The 17,651-nt window shown below is 46.3% G+C and overlaps 1 protein-coding gene across 4 annotated transcripts; it reads right to left on the minus strand.

Annotated features, from left to right (window-relative positions):
• Positions 1-1,326: 1,326 nt before the first annotated feature.
• Positions 1,327-16,051, minus strand: aftpha (aftiphilin a). Of its 4 annotated transcripts, none has more exons than XM_030731879.1 (10): positions 15,902-16,051; positions 11,742-13,379; positions 9,439-9,611; positions 8,964-9,093; positions 8,574-8,630; positions 7,190-7,312; positions 5,368-5,428; positions 4,405-4,488; positions 3,654-3,777; positions 1,327-2,545 (listed from the first exon to the last, which is right to left on the minus strand). In XM_030731879.1, exons 2-10 carry the CDS (start codon positions 13,341-13,343, stop codon positions 2,404-2,406), a joined length of 2,496 nt encoding a protein of 831 aa, XP_030587739.1. In that variant the 5' UTR covers positions 13,344-13,379; positions 15,902-16,051; the 3' UTR covers positions 1,327-2,403. The 4 variants fall into 4 exon arrangements, with proteins under 4 accessions (XP_030587739.1, XP_030587732.1, XP_030587756.1 ...); XM_030731872.1 differs by having other exon boundaries at positions 5,368-5,431; XM_030731896.1 differs by lacking the exon at positions 4,405-4,488.
• Positions 16,052-17,651: the final 1,600 nt, after the last annotated feature.

Below are 17,651 nucleotides of genomic sequence, written 5' to 3' on the forward strand. Positions count from 1 at the left end.
CTTTCTGGGTCAGAGGAGATGAGGCGGCACAAAGACGTGAGCTCAGTCAGAGGTTCCTCCTAAACTCAGCTGCTCTTCTCATTTTCTCAAACCAGGATGAGGCTTCACTCACTAAAAAAAAAAAAAAAAATGGCATCCATAACTCAAAATTTTGACTTATTCTCTTGAAATTTCAAGTTAATAAGTTGAAATTTTGAGTTATGGATAGCAAAAAGAAAATGTTTTTCAGCCGTGGAAACAAGCTTCCATATAAGCTTAATGCAGCTATAAAAGCTTTTGGGTTTCAGTGGCACTCTCAAACCTCCATACCTCAGCTATCATTAAGACTGAAACTACTGAAATGACATAAAGGTAAACTCCATCAAAGACTTCAACTGTGTAAAAACATATTTTTGTCATATTTCTGGGGTTTTATTTATAATTTGTTGAATTTTGCTTCCTGTTTTTTCCGCTCCCTGTCAGATTGTTCTGGGATGTCCTCGGCGGTAAAGCGCAGAAGTCCAGAAGATAAAAAACAGAAACTACACAAAAATAGGCACGAAAAACATGAGGAACAAAAAGGAGGACACAAGTACACAACCTTCAACAAACTGAGGATGTTCTCCTGAGAGAAAAAAACCAGCAACAGAGCTCTGAGGTCACCTCATCTCCACAGTTCAGCTGTGACACATTTCCATCAGTGTGACCGACGATCGGCCGCTGATCTGTCTGTGATTCTACAGTAAATGTAATCAGATTACAATCAGCTGCATTACTGCTCACAGAGTCTCAGAGATCTGATTCTGACCTGATAATCGATCACTGATGGGCTCGCTGTCCTCATGTATTGATGACTGATTATTTAAGCTCTCATGTAACTCATGTCTAACTGGGATTTCAGCGTTTGGGCTCAGATGGATTCTCTGCGCTCTCACAGCGACTTCATGAACGAAGTGTCAGTCAGCTGGTTCAGGTGGGGGTAGAGGGGAGGAGTCAGAGAGAACACCTGTCAGCCAGCAGGTTAAGTTCAGTCTGTTACCATGGTGATTGCCTCAGAGTTAAGGTTTCTGGAACACAAAAGTCGGACTCAGGATTAACAAACTCTTAGTTAAACCTGCTTCCTGGAAAAAAAATTGAATTGAGCATTTGTAAAAGAAGAAGTGAGGAAATGATTGTAGTTTGCTCACATTTGTTAACGGCCTGCTTCCACTTGACTGCAAAATCAAAGTAGTTTGTGCCCCCAAACTCTATTTAAACCAGAGACTAGAGACCAAATAAAGACAGAAACTGATGAAAAGTATGAAACTGAGCAGAGCAGGAACGAGACGAGGCCGCGGCTTTTCTCTTAAATTAGTTTAATTTCTTGTGTACACTAAAAGTAAAATTTACACAGTCTGAAAAGAACCTGGGCATGCACGATAACCTTTCGACAGGCTCTTCAAGTGATTCAGTTTTTCCATAGGAATTTCCCCCAACATATTACAGTCCATAGTTTAACTGCACACAGTCTAAAGCCACAGTGAACTATGATTACATCCATTTCATCTTTACAATGTGCAAAATCCTCCGGGAGACGGCCGACAGTAGTATGAGCAAAAACAGAAAAAACAAAACAGGAACAGTGAACACAACAAACTCATGGATGCAGGAATTTGGTCCCTTCGTTCCCTTCTGATGCGAGTCGACCTTCACGGCTCACAAACTCTCAGCGGTTTGAAGCCGATCGTCCCATTTTTTACCCCCCAAAATAAAGCGACAGACGGAGAGCGCAGCTGGAGCTCCCGCTCGCAGAGGCGCCGGCGTTTGTTCGGTGAGAAGAAAGGAAATAAAACAACCGATGGACAGAATTTCTTTAAAAAGCCTCACGAAGAAGAAGAGAAAGAAAACTTTTTAAAATCGACGCTGAAGGAAAAACCGAAGACGAGGGGACGAAACATTCGGCGGGACTCTGCAGGCAGTGTGGTTTCAAGTCCATAAATAGATTTAGATTTTATATATATATACGCATATAAATGTATGAATTCACATATATTTCCACTTCAGTTTGATTCAAAGAGCTTCAGCCAGCGTTTCCTTCAGGCTCCGCACCCACACTCATAAAATCATCAGAAATCATGGCGTCCATTAAAAAACAAAGACATTGAATCCCTGATTATTTACACACACAACAGCAGCACACACACTTCTACATGCCCTCAACTCATTAATGTGACTTCCTGTCAGGTTACCGTGCGCTGTCCCTCCCCATGCTGCGCCCCCGCTCCCCCCAAAACAATCAGAAATGCTTCGCTTTTGTCTGAGAAATAAACTGAAAATCAACAAAAAGCTAATTTCATTTTAAAAAAAAAAAGAAAAAGAAGAGCTTGATAAAATGGGCGGGGCCAGCAGAGGGAGCGGGTGATGTCTGGAGGCGTGGCCGGAGCTTCAGTCTGGCGTGGCCCGCGAGCCGAGCGGCGTCAGCGTGGCAGGAAACATCAGCACCTTAGCCTGCATGAAGGTCAGATCGGGCAGCGCCGCGATCACTTTGGCCGCCTCCTCGCTCAGATTCTCGTCCTTCCTCGGCTTCCTGCCAAACGGGAACAGACGAGGAAAACTTTCATACGCGCACATTCAGAAACACACCTGAAGGAGTTTAAAGAAACATTAGATATAAACGGGACACACACAGTTTTGTGTTTCTGAGTTAAAGGGGTTTGAACATTTCCAACATATTTGAGTCCACATTTAAGCTCTGTCAGAAACTGCACCCAGATCAGTTTTACACCCACTCTGAGTCACAGTGTGAAGACTTACCCTGCTCTCTGAGCACCGTTGAGTGTCAGCGTAATGACACTGAGCAGCAGGAACCAGCTGATTGATCACCAGGTGCATTGTGGGTAAACTTTCATGTGGGACATTTAGCCGCTCCAAAAGAGTCAGAGCAGGTGAAAGGTCTGCTTTTCGCCTACACTTATGCCACGTTTCCACTTGTACCTAACTCAGCTCGACTCGGTTTGGTTTTGTTTCCATTACAGTTGCGTACCACCTCAATGTGGGTGGAGTTGATATAGCAACATGGGCAGAAGTCACTTGACGTAATTTGTATGCGACTCAAACACGGCTATTAGCACGGAGACCTCCTGATACACTCATTTCTTGTCTGCCACCAAGCACAGAAACATCTGCACCTCGTCGACCACGGTGTTCGTCTGCGTGTCTCCATTTCCCTCGCTGTCGGGTTTTAAAAATGGCGCCTTTGATCCTGGTGAGGGAGTTGCTCTCATGACTCAGCTAGCGACAACACTCCCCGGCCAATCAGCTACATGCTGTTCTTCAACATCACATTTTCAGATCGCTTGGAGCCCTGGCTGAGCGGGTACTAAAAAAAGTACCTGGTACCGGGACCTGATTGAAAACGCTACAAACTGTGCCCAGTTGAGTCGGGCTGAGTAGAAACGCGGCATCTGTGCCCCTGAAAACGGCAGCATGAGGATGAAAACGAATTCTTCAGCAGTTCAGACAAAGTCGAGCGTAGGCTGTGGGGTCAGAGCTGCTAACAGGACTCGTGTGTCATTTACAGAAGCCGAGTTCAACCTGCAGGAGTTCCTGACGCTCCTTTAACACTTTTTACAGGAAATACATTTATGAGGAGCAGAGACGAACCATCTAAAACCAGCAGCTCTGCGACCACTGACCTGGTGGAGGTGCTGGTCTTCTCCACAGTGGACATTAGGCGGGCGAAGGCGTCTGCCATGCGACTGCCGGAGCTGCCAGAGTCCAGCTTGGCGGTGGTCAGCTCGAACAGCTCGGGGTCGACGCCTGAAACAAAGACAAAATGTCACGGAGGCAGAGCAACGCTGGACTCTCAGACTTCTACAACAATCCAGCAGTTTGGCTCTTCCAGTGAAAAACTCCGGAGCTTCCTCCTCTGAGGTCGGCACCAACATCAAAAACAAACCAGGAGTTGAAGCAGCAGAAGCTTCGTGTGAAGGTGTGAGTTTGGAGGCATTTCCACTGAAGTGATTTGTCCCGAGAGCAGAGTGGGTTTTAAATTCTTACACTGACGAGGCGCTCGGTGTTTATTCCAAAGCGCCCCCAGCTGGACATTTGCAGCTGCACGCAAACGCTTCGGTGGATGCGCCTCATTTCCTGCAGGCAGCGGCGATGCTGCGACCGACTGCCTGCAGGACCGGAAACACACCTGCGTCATTTTAGAGTCACATGACTTCATACCAAGCTTCCTGTGGTGCACATCACTAATCGTTTTAAAAAAGTTGAGCTGGCAAAAATCAAATCATGTGCCTGTGTTTTTTTTTTAAAATTAGCACCAGGATCAAACTTTAGGATGGTCATGTGACCCAGTCAGGAAGCATGAGAGAGTGGTGATTGAGAGGAGCAGATGGAGGTTAATTTAAAGGCGACGAGCAGGAGGAGGTTGGAGCTGACCTGGGATGGAGGGTGAGCTGGTGGAGCCTGAATCCTCCACAGGACCAAAGAAGTCCAGGTTTAAGAGAGACGAGCCTCCGCTGGCTGCAGAGCCGGGCGGCCGAGGTTAACGGACAGACAGAGAGACAGAGAGACATGCAGCAGAGTCAGTGACCGAAGAGAGAAACAGTTTCTACTGACGTCTACACCCATTCACTCCCCACACAGTCTGCACACGCTCAGCTGCACCCTTCCTCCATCACAGCAGAACCAAACACTGGTTTACTGCTTCCACAGAAATGGACACAAAGCAGAATAATGTGTCTGACAGTGTTTTCAGCCAGACTGTAGAATGGGAGGCAGAGCCTTCAGCTTTCAGGCCCCTCTTCTGTGGAAGCAGCTCCCAGCTTGGATTCAGCAGACAGACACCCTCTCTATTTTTAAGGTTAGGCTTAAAAGCAGAAAGAGGAGGGCAGCATTTCAGCTGAACAGCAACTCTTCAGCCTGCTGCTGTTTTTAGAGTTTTGTAAAAACCGGAGCTCTCACACTACAAACAGCTGGAAACATCAGCCGGCCTCATGCTTCAGCATACACACCACCTGTAACTACATCAGCTCCACTGTGGTGGAGTTAGAGCGTGTCACTGAGGGCTGATGGTGTGGAAACAGATGGAGCAGCAACTGAACTTTCAAAATAAGAGCAAGTGGATCGTTCACTAATAAAGAAATCTGCTGACGTTTCTGACTGTGGAAGGGGGAATGAGGCCATCGAGCCACAGCGACTGAGACGTATGAAACAGTCTGAATATTTCTGCGGCTGACAGTTTTATACATGCAGCTCCTCCTAACGTGTGATTGGCTGTGAATCAGAGGAAGTGCGGTCTGGACTGAAGCAGCTAACAAGAAACACTACGAGAGTTAAAGTGAAAGAAAAGCAGCGAGAGGACGGCAGGGGGTCAGAGCGGCAGTGGATGGGGTCACCTACCGTCCAGGGGGTTGGTAAGGCCACTGCTGCTCCAGTCGAACTGGATGGGTGGGAGTGCCTCCTGCTGGAGGAGACAGAGGAGGTCAGACAGAGACACACACGCACTAAAACAGTAACAGGTGGCAGGTGTGTGTGAATCAGGTGTATTTAAGGCCAAACACACTCCCATATGTGGAAATGGAGGCGCCTGTGTCGTTTTTCAGTTAAATATCCTCTGTAGGAACGAGGCCGATTCCACCAGCATCCGTTTATCCTCGTAACAACTTTTAAGAGAAGTCACCAAACTTTCAGACCTGTACGTTACCGGAGACGACACTCTCCAACCTCTGCCCTAAACCCTAACCCCAAAAAGCTCCGGAGAGGAAACTTTATCCCTGCCAGAGGGGACAAAACAGGATTTTTGACATGTTTTCACAAACACATCAAACTGAAATAAGAAAAACTGCAGGAAAATGTTACAAACTAGGGACTCGAATGATGTCAGCACAGAGCCGGAATCATTCATCCTCACATCTAAGGTGAGCTTGAGTTAAACTACAGGGACCCTATTCCAGGAAGCAGGATCAACAAACTGAGATTAAGCATAAAATCTGAATTGATCAACTCTGAGATCGGCAACTCAGAATCAGTTCAGTCATCTCTGATGGCGTTCTTTCTCGCACCTGAGTCGCCATCTTCAATGGAGCTCCGACGCCCATTCGATATTTGTTGAGTAAATATTTAATGTACTGATGGGCTGTAACAACCTTTCTTTTCTTAATCACAGCTTCACCGATGGATGACGGCTCTCTGACACAGATGTTTGACTGAGTTAAAGGTCAGAGGTCAGTCACAGTAACTGTTTTCAGGGCAGCGTTCCAAATCTTTGAAGAATGTAAAGCTTAATCAGTAAAGGCAACAGTTAGAAGAAATGTCTCAGTATTTATGGTGTTGGTCAGGTAGATTTTAGACATCCGAGTATAATTTTTGGGATGAGCCATTTTGAAGAAGGAATACACAAATTAAGCCACTATGAACAGATCCAAAACAGATCCGGACGGGGTGAGCTGGAAATGAAGAAATTTCAATTGAATGTGAGCCTGATCCGATCTAAATCTGCTTTGGATCCGTCCCACTGCACAAGTGGACTCGGATGACTGGAGCCTCTTACACCTCAGTGAGGGATTTAGGTGTGTTTCAGTGAAAAATGTGTTGAGTTTAAACTCAGACTTTACCTTTCAAAACATTTCAGACATTTTCCATCAGCGTGACCAACTACAATATGATAAATGGCTGATCACTGATCAGTGCGTTACGTGTCTCTGCTTTATACAGATCAGTTTAAACAGTGACTGTTACAGTAATGTACCAGAAGCAGACTCTGCCAGCAGTCACGGAGCTAGAAAGATGGGAACCATATTACTATATACTTTGTGAGCTGATAATAAATCAGCAATAATCACTGTCCTATCCTGACATCTTTGACTGATCAATTATAAAATAGGTCAGTGATGCACGCAGAAAGAAGCTGAAGCTTAAACCTCGAGTTTCCTTTACAACAAAAATGGTACATCTGCTTATGTGAAAGGGGCGAACTGCAGAGAGGATCACTTACTGAATGTTGGGAGATTAATATTATTTCCTGCATTCATGTATTTAATGCTGTTCAAACTGAGGTTAAAAAAGAAAGAAAGAAACTGTACAAACTGTTGCAGTAAACTGCAGAATCAGAGCTCAAAGCGGCATCATTCTCCTTTCAACCAGCTGTTTCTTATCAATCAGCCAGTCAAATTACATTTGAATCCTGTCCAGAGAACCTCCGGCCTGCCTCTGGGCTTCTCACCTGGACAGAGTCTGAGGGACAGGAGCTTTTCTCAGGAGCCAGCGGAGGTGCCTGGGCTATCGAGGCGATCATCTCTGCAGCAGAGACAGGCTTCACGGGCTCTTTGGTCGGCTCCAGCATCCCCTGAAAACACACACACACACACACACACACACACACACACACACACACACACACACACACACACACACACACGCTGTAGGTGACTGCAGATCAGGGAAACAGAAGATATCTAGAACAACATGTAGGAAGAGTGTAGGATGGTTGTTTATGTTCCAACTTCACAGATGAATATTCACTTGATGCACTGTATTCTTCACACACACATATCAACTTAGTAACATCACATTCTTAACCCACAGGGTTTAATATGATGTCAGCCCACCTTTGCAACTATAACAGCTTCAACTCATGTGGAAGGTTTTCCAAAAGGTTTAGGAGTGTTTATGGGAATTTTCTTCCATCCGACACTTTGTATTGCACTTGGTGATGTGAGGCTTGGATGCAGCTGCTCAGCCGTGGAAAACCCATTCCATGAAGCTCTCTACACACTGTTCTTGAACTAATCTGAAGGCCACATGAAGTTTGGAGCTCTGTAGTGACTGACTCTGCAGAAAGTTGGTGACCTCTGTGCACTATGACCCTCAGCATCCGCTGACCCACTCTGTGATTAATGCCATTTCATGGCTGCGTTGTTGTGGTTCCCAATCGCTTCCACTTTGTTATAATCCCACTAACAGCTGACTGTGGAATATTTAGTAGTGAGAAAACTTCATGACTGGACTTGTTGCACAGGTATCATCCTATCAGGATACCACGCTGGAACTCACTGAGCTCCTGAGAGCGACCCATTCTTTCACAGATGTTTGTAGCAGCAGTCTGCATGCCGAGGTGCTTATTTTATACACCCGTGGCCGTGGAAGTGTATAGTTTGTAGTATATAGTGTAGTCTGCGTGTCCTGACAAAGTAGCAAATCTTAGTAGATTCATGCCATCCTTATCCACATGGAGGTGCTGCAGAGTCCTCCATGCAAAATAAATAAATAATTATATCTATCTCAGTAAAACATCATTAATCTAACCCACAGGTCAGTGCTTTGGCCTTCGTCACCTTTTCAGTTCAGTTTTAATCATGAACGTCATTCTGTGGCTGTTACTGTATCTTTATCTATGACTATGGTTTAATTTTCCTTTGAATTTTGCTCCATTTTTAACGATCTTCTCTTATGGTTTCATTTTTCCTGTTTTACTGATTGCTGTGCAGCACTTTAGTCACTGTCTGCTCTGCTTAAATGTTCTTTATGAAGAAATGGATTTTTTGTGCTGCTTCATCCTTCAAAGCGGTTTGTAGTTTGTTCTGTAAATAAAGTTTTTATCCACTCACCAGGCCGGCGGCGTACATGGGCACGATGACCGGCTGCTTCTTCTGTCCTGTGAACAGCTGAAAACAAAAATGAAACCTATCAGATTTATTATGGCGCAGGGACGGGTACGAACCACGGGCACAGGAGAACCCGACCTGTGGAGACGATTTCAAGGCAGGAGGCAGAGCTTAACAACATAAATTCACTGAGATATTCACAAGCCAGGTCTAAACATTAACACCATTTTCTCACCTTATCTGGAAAAAAATCTTTCATTTTCCAATTTTATTTAGGTCAACAAGGGAAAAAAACCTTTTATGCTCAGTTTAATAAAGAAAACGTTACAATGTTGCTCCAAACGTGGTCGCTTCTATCTCCAGCGAGGACAGAAGGGAGCAGCAGGTACTCACAATGTTTCTGGTGTCGATGCCGAGGCAGCAGAGAAGTGCTTTGTTGCAGTGGGAGCCCCCCCACTGGTATCTGAGGCCGAACGCCTCGTGAATGTCCTGAAGCTGCAGCCACACGTCGCCACGCACGGACCTGCAGCAGCCAATCAGATGCAGTGGAGTTAAAAACGAGGTTTAGCAGTAAGAGAAACTATCAATAAAACCAGTCCAACACTCATACACACTGAACACACTGATTTGCTAAGTAAGATGCTGGATACATGAACACACATCACTTTGAAGGGTTTTCTTTGAGCTGTAAGAAAGCAGAGAACCCAAACTCAGTCAGGCTCACAGACACAAAGCTGCATTTGTTACCTGTGACAGACTGATGGAAACTCTCACACATTTGAACTGAAAACGGCTCTGAGCATTTTTTTTTCCCCTTCCTGCTGTAGTCCTGCTGTCACCCATCACCAGGTGAACAATGCTCACTCACCTGTTGCATGGTGACCTCTTCTTTTCCTCCTTCTCCTCTTCAGCTCCTGGCTGTTTGTCCTCCGGAGGCTCCAGGAGGACCTTCAGGGACAACACCTCGTCCTCCAGCGGCCGTGTGGCGGTCTGAGGAAAGCTGATCTGGAACAGCTTCTCCAGACGGCTGAACAGCGACGCCTGCAGAGAGAACGGCAGCTCATTGGTTAGCACGGCCTGTCAGGCTCGTAAACAAACAGGCTGCGGCAGAAGAGTTCACCTTCAGACTCCTGAGTCTGAAGGAGTGGATCTGCATCGCTGACATGAGCTAAAGTTTGGGCATTTGTGATGCATTTAAAGTGGCAGTTCACCCTCAGATGTAGATATTTTCCTCTGGCTTTTCCAAGCTGTTTAACTGCACGTGTGCTGCTTTTCCAGGATTTTTTTTCCCGTGCACGACCCAAAGAGCAGGCGAGGCTGCAGAGGGGTCTGTCTGTTTTGACTGATGCTCGCTGTGACTCTGCTACAGTAAAACTGCAGACTTAGGGAATGCTTGGGAATGGTTGTTTTAATGTTCTCCTTTCTCTGATGGGAATCACTGAAAACCAGATTCATAGGAGCTTTATTCCTGATTTTCTTTCTTTTTATTGTTGTATGAATCCTAAAACAGTGACATGCTGTTTTTGACTTTATATGTCAGCCTAAGTCGGATGAGTGAGAGCTCATTTAGATGAACACACAGCTGTAATTAGAGAACGACCTTCTACAGTCTTAAATATCACAGCCATGCTACTGACAAGTGCTTTACTCTAATGCACTCCCATCAGTCATTCTAGTTTTGTAGGTTTTAACATTTTTATTCTTTCGCTGGTAGTTTTGTGTGTTATGTAATGAGTGCTGTGGATTGAAGGAGTTCAGAGATGGACAATAAAACAAAACCCTGAACACAGTGTGAATGAACAGCACTCACTCAGGCCTGCCTGTGCCGGCAAAACTAAACTGACTGATTTCAGTGTGTTTTGTTAGAACCTGAATTTGTCTCAGTTATATAACTCTAATAACCGGGCCTCCCATGCACACCATAGAGATTCTCTCTGCTTTCAGTCTGTATTTTGCTCACTGTCTTCATATTAATATTAAAGTTTTATCTTCCTCTGAGTCGCGCTGCTGCTTTCTGACGTCACACGCTGCACGCTCTCAGACGGGCTGACAGACTCTGGATCAACATATTGAGTCACTTTCACGTAATTGATGATGTTGGAAGAAAGAAAAGAAGTTCCCACCTGACCATCTCAGATTCACCTGAAAGATTCCAGCAGACAGATTCACTTCTTAACAGGAATTACACAAAATGTCGGCTCCCTGCTGCCGTTAGAAAAACAATCGTGTGAGGGATAAAGGTCGGGCTGTTTGGGGGACCGGTTTAAAATGTCATCATTCAACAGCATCACAAATTTTGGATGCGAGGTCAACAGACAGCTGCCACATGTGAAAGCATTTTGAGCCCGTACGTCAAATCTCAGCCCCCATCTGCAAACTGGGGTTTCTGCAGAGCTCCAAAGCTGCTGTCACAGATCACACCTCCATCCTCACCCATCAGTCTGAGTCCGTATTCACAGAGCACATCCTAAGGACTGAGCTCAATGAGTGGAACGATGGTAGAAACACACCTAAAAGAGCCCGGCCTTCATCCCTTAAAGGATTTTATTTTTCTTTGAAGGAAATTTTACACAACTCCAGGAATTTTTTCAGGCAAATCTGAAACGTCTCAGTTAGAGAAATCCTGGATGAAGATATCCCAGATATGTTGAACTGGCCTCAGCGTGCAGGAGCCCGGTCATTACAGTTTGGATAGTTCTGACCGATGGCCCTCACATCTCCTGACCTCTCACTGGTTTTACTGGTTTCACTGGCAGAGGAACAGGAGCTCTCATATTCTGTTCCAGCTGATGCTGCTCCGCCTCCTCTGACCTTCACGCCTCGCTCACGGTTAAAAACAAACAGTGGAAGTTGGTGTGAAAGATGTGACTCAGCAGAGGAAGTGGAACTGATTTAAATCTTTCATAATAACTTCCTCTTTGGGTTGAGGACAGCAGAAACCTTTTTCTTATCTTTTATGACTGACAGGAAACGGGATCAACATGAGGGAGGCGGAGCAGATAAAACACTTCCTTTTAAAATATCTCTTTGTTCTGGACATGATTTCAAACTTTTTTCAGTGATTTTAAATCTCTCCTGTACATTTTAAAACGTGGGAAAATGAAATCTCACATTGGGATAAAAATCAGAGAAGACCAGCTTCGGTCCCTCTCAGTCCAGCTACTTTCTTACCGGCTGTCTGTCCGTCCTGTTGGTTTCTTCGCTGACTGTAGCTGCTGTACTCTCCTGCCATTCCTCCTCCTCCTCCTCTTCCTCCTGCCCTCTGCTGTCTTCAGGAGCAGCAACGCTCGGCTCCGCACTGAATGCTGCCCATGATTCCCCCTCCTCCTCCTCGTGCTGCTGCTGCTCCCCGAAGGCACTCCACCCGGCGCCCCCCTCGCCACCGTCAGCCGAGCTGAAATTCCCAAAACTGTCGCTCACAGGGAAGTCAGCAAACTTTCTTCCCTCCTCCCCCTCATTTCTGCCAGAGTGAAATTTGGGGGAGTTGAAGTCACCAAAGTCATCGTCTTCCTCAGCAGTCGCATCTTCCTGTGCAGGAGCAGAACTCTGTGACCTGACTGGATCCTGCTGGACCTCCAACTGATCAAAGTCTGCAAAGCCTTGACCACTGAAAGAGCTGGCATCTCCAAAGTCCCCAAAGTCCTCGTCATCGTCTTCGGCCATCTGGCTGCCATCAGCAGGGGTGGCGGATTCCCCCTGGAGAGGCGGCGAGGGCACGGAGCCCGTGGTGCTCATGTCGCCGTACTCCTCCAGAGCGTCAGTGGACAGCGGACGGCCAAACGACGTCTCCGTCTCGGTTTCTGTCTCCGTCTCATTCCCAGAGCCCTTCTCATCGGACTGCCCTGCCTCGCCATCTGCGGCAGCATCCGGGAGGAGTTTGTTTTCACTGCGACCCTCTTTGGATCCATCCCTGTCAGCTACATCCACCCCGTTCAGAAGGGGCGGTTTGTTAGTGCAAGCGGCCTCTGAGGCACCGTGCTCCTGTGCGAAGGCCACATCCCTTTGTCGAGGGTCAGCATCTGTGTGAGAGCCCCGGTCTGTGCCGCTTAGACCGTCCGGCGTCTCAGCAGGAATGCAGAAGGACTCAGAGTCAGATGCGTCGTTTCTAGTTCTGTTTGTGTCCCTGACATCATCCTCTGAAGTCATTCCATGCTCCGTGTTACAATGCTCAGCCAGCCAGCTGACCCCCTCCGGACAGTCTGAGCTCGCCGTCTGGCTGAGACGTCCTTCAGCATCGGAAAAAGCAGCAAAGTCTGCAAAATCGTCCTCCAGGCTGCCAACAATGGCGCAGCCCGTGTCCTCAGTGGACGTTCCTTTTATGTGAGAGTGGACAGAATTCTGCAAGGAAGGACTTCCCTGAACGTCAAACCCGTTCGTGAGGACCTCGGTGCCGCCGCCGTTGCAATCAGCTGTGTTACTCGCAATGAGGTCCAGGGAGCCGGAGAGGACCTTTTTCATCTCAGTTCTTTCTGAGGAGCTTGCTGGCACGATGCCGTTCGCCTTGGAGAGCTGATCATTAGGGTCGTGGGCACCGTTTGAGGAGCTGCAGCTGAACCCCACCACTCCTCTGTTGTTGATCAGCTCAGGCGGTGAGGTGGCGGTCAGAGCCTGGGTCTGGTTGAAAGTGGTTGGGGTGTCAAACTCTGACAAGCTGATGCTGTTCGGGATTCCAGAGAAGGTACCGAAGTCTCCGAACTCATCATCCTCTTCCTCGGCGCCATCCTCCATGGGCGGTGGAGAGGAGGAGTACATACGGATCACATCTGGCTCCATGACACTCTGGTGATCGAAGAATCCTCCGGGCTATACCTGAAAGGGTGAGAGAGGATACCATGAGAAACTAATCACAGCAGACACATTAAGAAAATAAAATACAAGCGTCTGGCTTCATCAGGGCAGAGAGTAACTGAAGACGGCTCTCAGCAGCGCTCCGGCACCAATTATCTCCACGAGAGGCTCGAATCGAAGCAGACTGAGTTAGTGGAGCACTGAGAGGATAAAGAGGCGTCAAACTGACAGTAATAAAGCAATAATGAAAATAAGCGACAGGAAATAAAGAGCAGTGAGGACAAACCACGGTGATCCAATCACACCATCGAGTGAAACAACGCTAGGAAAACAAACTCTTAAAACTTACTGTGCATCACAAAAACCCTAAAACAAGTCACAGCTGCAAACTCAGACCTGATCAGCACTCCAATGTTAAAAAAACTAAACGTGAATACGATCTTGCAGCGCTCCTGCTTGTCCACTAAAAGACTTCTGTGTGTTTGTGCCTGGTAGTTTGTTTATCGTTTGCATGAATATTAAAATACATTTTTTAAAGAAAGAAGTCAATGTTTTATGATTGGAGATGGGAGTAATCAGCTGTGGGCTTCTGAGCTTCATCAAAGCTCTTTGGGTTTATTACAGGGACTCGCAAAGGCAGCGCCACACTGACGTTTCCATCACGTGACGTATGACGTCCAAATCAATCACCTGACAGGTTCGTGACCCAATCAGATGGCTCACTGACAATCCCAAAATAATGCACCTCAATAAAAATCTGTGTCCCCATCCCACAAAACCGCCCCTGCCATAGTTACAGAAGCACAGCTGGTGTATGCCACGATTTCCCAGCACACTCTGCTCACGTTCACTCTCGAGCTGTAAACAGAGCTCGCTGATAATTAAACTTTAGTTCATTTTAAATATTTTGCACATAATGAGATTATATTACTAATCTGACTTATCATTAATAATCTAATGTGAATAATTTGTATTATGAATTATGTTTTATTAATTATTGATGAGATGCTATAGAATTTCATTCTGCTGACATCAGCACATCTAAGAAGCTCTGTACTTTATTCTGTGCCTGTTATTGATGATTGAATATCCTCGTTTGGCGATGAAGGCTTCAGTAATGATCAGTGAGCTGTCCTCGCTCTCGGGGTGGCGCCACTCACTGAAAGCATCGGCTTCATTACAGCCCAAACACACACGTCCTGAAGAAGAAAAACGAAAATCTAAAGAACGTGGAAAGAAACATAATTATATAAATTATAATTCATGGATTTTGCAGCTGCTGTTTTCCTTTCATCTCTCAAAGGAGAAGAAAAAAAAGTGTAATAATAAATAAAATTTAATTATGAAAAATGTGTGTTAATTACTAAATAAAAGGAAGTCACTGGCCGTGGGGCTCTCGTATGTGACCTTTGACCTCCTGCTAGGCCACAGGATGAACTTCATGTTAAAAAAAAAGAAATTACGCTCATCCGGACTAACAGGAGGACCGTGCTCTCCATTTTTTTATTACATGTTTATTTGTTTGAATTCCATTTAAAGTTTGAGAAAATCAGTTTTTAATCCTGAGATTACAGCTCTAACATCGTCCTCAGAGTCATTTCACACTTTCATAGCTGAGCTTTGGACTGCTGCTCACCTGGGGAGACACCTGAAAGTCTGACAGAGTTTCTAACAAACGGGAAGTCCCTCTGAGGTTACGTGATAGCTTCTGGAAAAACTGAACCTGAGGAGGAAACAGGAGCTTCTTGACACCCGAACTCCCTGAGTGAGGAACCTGTGTTTTTACTGTGACCCGGCGGTGGGCGGAGCCTACCTGTGTTTGCTTTGCTGGCTGTATCTACCAGAACACCTGGCAGCAGGTAGAGCTGAGCTACAGGTATGCAGTGGGTCAAGAGCGAGCCGTTTAACCCCTTAAACACCCGGAAACAGTGACGCCGTGTGAGCCGAAGTAAAAACACGTTTAAAGTGAGTTTGCCAGCAAACAGCGCGTCACCTTGAGTAGGAGGTCAGTCTCCAGACAGCTGTCCGAGTCCCAAACGTCACCTGAAACTGTCAGTACACCTGCAACCTCACTTGTCTGACGTGCTATTAGTGCAGCTAACGGGCTAGCGTAGCAGAGTCAGTGCGCACCGTCGTAGCTCAGCGGGCTAAGAAACGGAGAGTCTGTCCGACCAGAAGAGACTCCGCGATCGGCCCGAGTCCGAAAGCGCGGCCGGTAGGGCGGAAAAGCGGCGAATGAAACCCCGAGGTCGGCTGGGACTGGGCGGGACGGTGGCTAGCTTAGCTTAGCCTATGTGGAAGGCTGAAGCCAGTTTAATCTGTCTGCTGGCGGTACCCTGAGCGGCCCTGCTGCTGAACAGCGGCGGCACACAGACAAACCTGGACCAGTGACCGGTGCCGCTCCAGGTCCCGGTCGGTGCGAAGCTGGCTAACTGCGTAGCTAGCTTCACCACAAATGGCCTTAACTTCGCTTAGCTTAGCTTAGCATCCCGGCTCCGTGTAGCAGCGGCTGCCCCGTCCGCGGCACAAACAGCCCGGCTCACCGTCAGACGCTGCCCGCTGGTGTCCATGGTTCGGATCCACACGGCGCTGTCCGGGTTGGTCGGAACGGGACGGCTGAGACTGAAGCCCGGGCTGAAGGTGGAGTCCGCCGGCGGCTGCTGCTGCTGCTGCTGCCCTGCCTCACGATCACCCAGCATGCACCGCTGCTGCCTGCTGCTCCACAAACTTCCAGGTGGAACAGGTAGACGCAAAGTATCAGAGTACTTCTACTCAGAGACTGCATTTGGCTGCTTGTACTCGAGTATTCCTAATCCAGATCTCTATGCCGTCATAGTTTTAAAATCAAACTTTATTTCTTTAAGTATTTCCAGTTGTGAAAGTGAAAGATGATCATTTATAGTCTGATTCTGAATGCACCAAACTCCCTCCTCAGTGATTCAAACGCACTGTATGATGTGTGTAATTATTAAAGAAGGAAAAAATAACCGTTAAAATCCGGTCTGCGTGGAAGAAATCAGCTGAGGGAGCTGGAGCTTAATGCAAAAATCTTCTTATAGTTACTTTTTCTGATTAAAGTGTTATTTGAGCTGCTGTTCTGACTTTCAGAAGGGATTCACCTGAGGCCTGAAACACTTCTACAGAGCCACAACTGACACTTCCTACCATCAAGAGCCAATCATGAGACTCCGTCACTGCGCGCCAAATTTTCCCTTTTGCAAAACTGCAAAATGATTTGAGAAAAAAATACAACAAACCTCCCTTTCTCTGTACATACTGTGATATTTTCCACAATATTTGGCCCAAATCTGCACAGCCTGTGGTGATTAGCAACTTTCCCTGCATTGTGTAATACCCTGAGAAACCTGTGAGACAGAGCACTTGCGTTTCTTCTGTGAGATTAAAGAGGGCAAAAAAGGAAAAAGTAAATATTTATGAGATTATAAAACCATAAATGTGTAACTGCATGGATTCACCTTGCATAGATCAGCCACAGGTGGAGCTGTACTGATGACCTGACATAATTAATTATTATTATAAAATGATTACTATCATAAGCATTCATAGTAGTCATTTGAATGGAAGAAAAATTTTTTTTTGCTTTTTTCTGACTCAGTAATGAAACATATGCATGGTTTTTTTTTGTACAGTAATGCTGTTAGTATAGTAGCAGCTCCTCTGGTGTTGCTGTAGGCCTCTTGGCAGCCATGCTGACCAGTTTTCTTCATGTCTTTTCAGCAGCTTTGCAGGGGCATCCGATGCTCGGTCATGTCACTGTCTTACTGCCATATTTTCTCCACTTGTTGACCTTCACTGTGGTCTGAGGTATGGCTAATGCCTGGGATACCTTTTAAATGAGGTCCTGTCAAAGTCTGTAAGCTCTTTGTGGACCTCGACTCCTGCTGTAAGATCTACAACCCAATTCCAGAAAAGTTGGGATGCTGTGTAAAAGCAGGAAGAAGATTTGCAGCTAATCAGGTTCATTGGCAGCAGGTCAGCAACATGATTGGGTATAAAAAAGAGCATCTTAGAGACTCAGTTTCTCTGAATAAAGACGGGCAGCGATTCACCAATCTGCAACAAACTTTCTATAAATTGCAGAACAGTTTCAGAATAATGTTCCTCAACTTTGAATATCTCATCATCTACAGTAATAATATCATCAGAAGATTCAGGGGAGAAATCTGTGCACAGGGACGAAGAAACGCGGACCTGTAACAGCAAACAAGCACTTTAAACTGTTTATTCTGCATCTCACTTACAGCTACTCTCCTCTACGTCTACGTGAGCTGA

Source organism: Archocentrus centrarchus, chromosome 1 (assembly GCF_007364275.1).
Source record: "Archocentrus centrarchus isolate MPI-CPG fArcCen1 chromosome 1, fArcCen1, whole genome shotgun sequence".
Taxonomy (NCBI): Eukaryota; Metazoa; Chordata; class Actinopteri; order Cichliformes; family Cichlidae; genus Archocentrus; species Archocentrus centrarchus.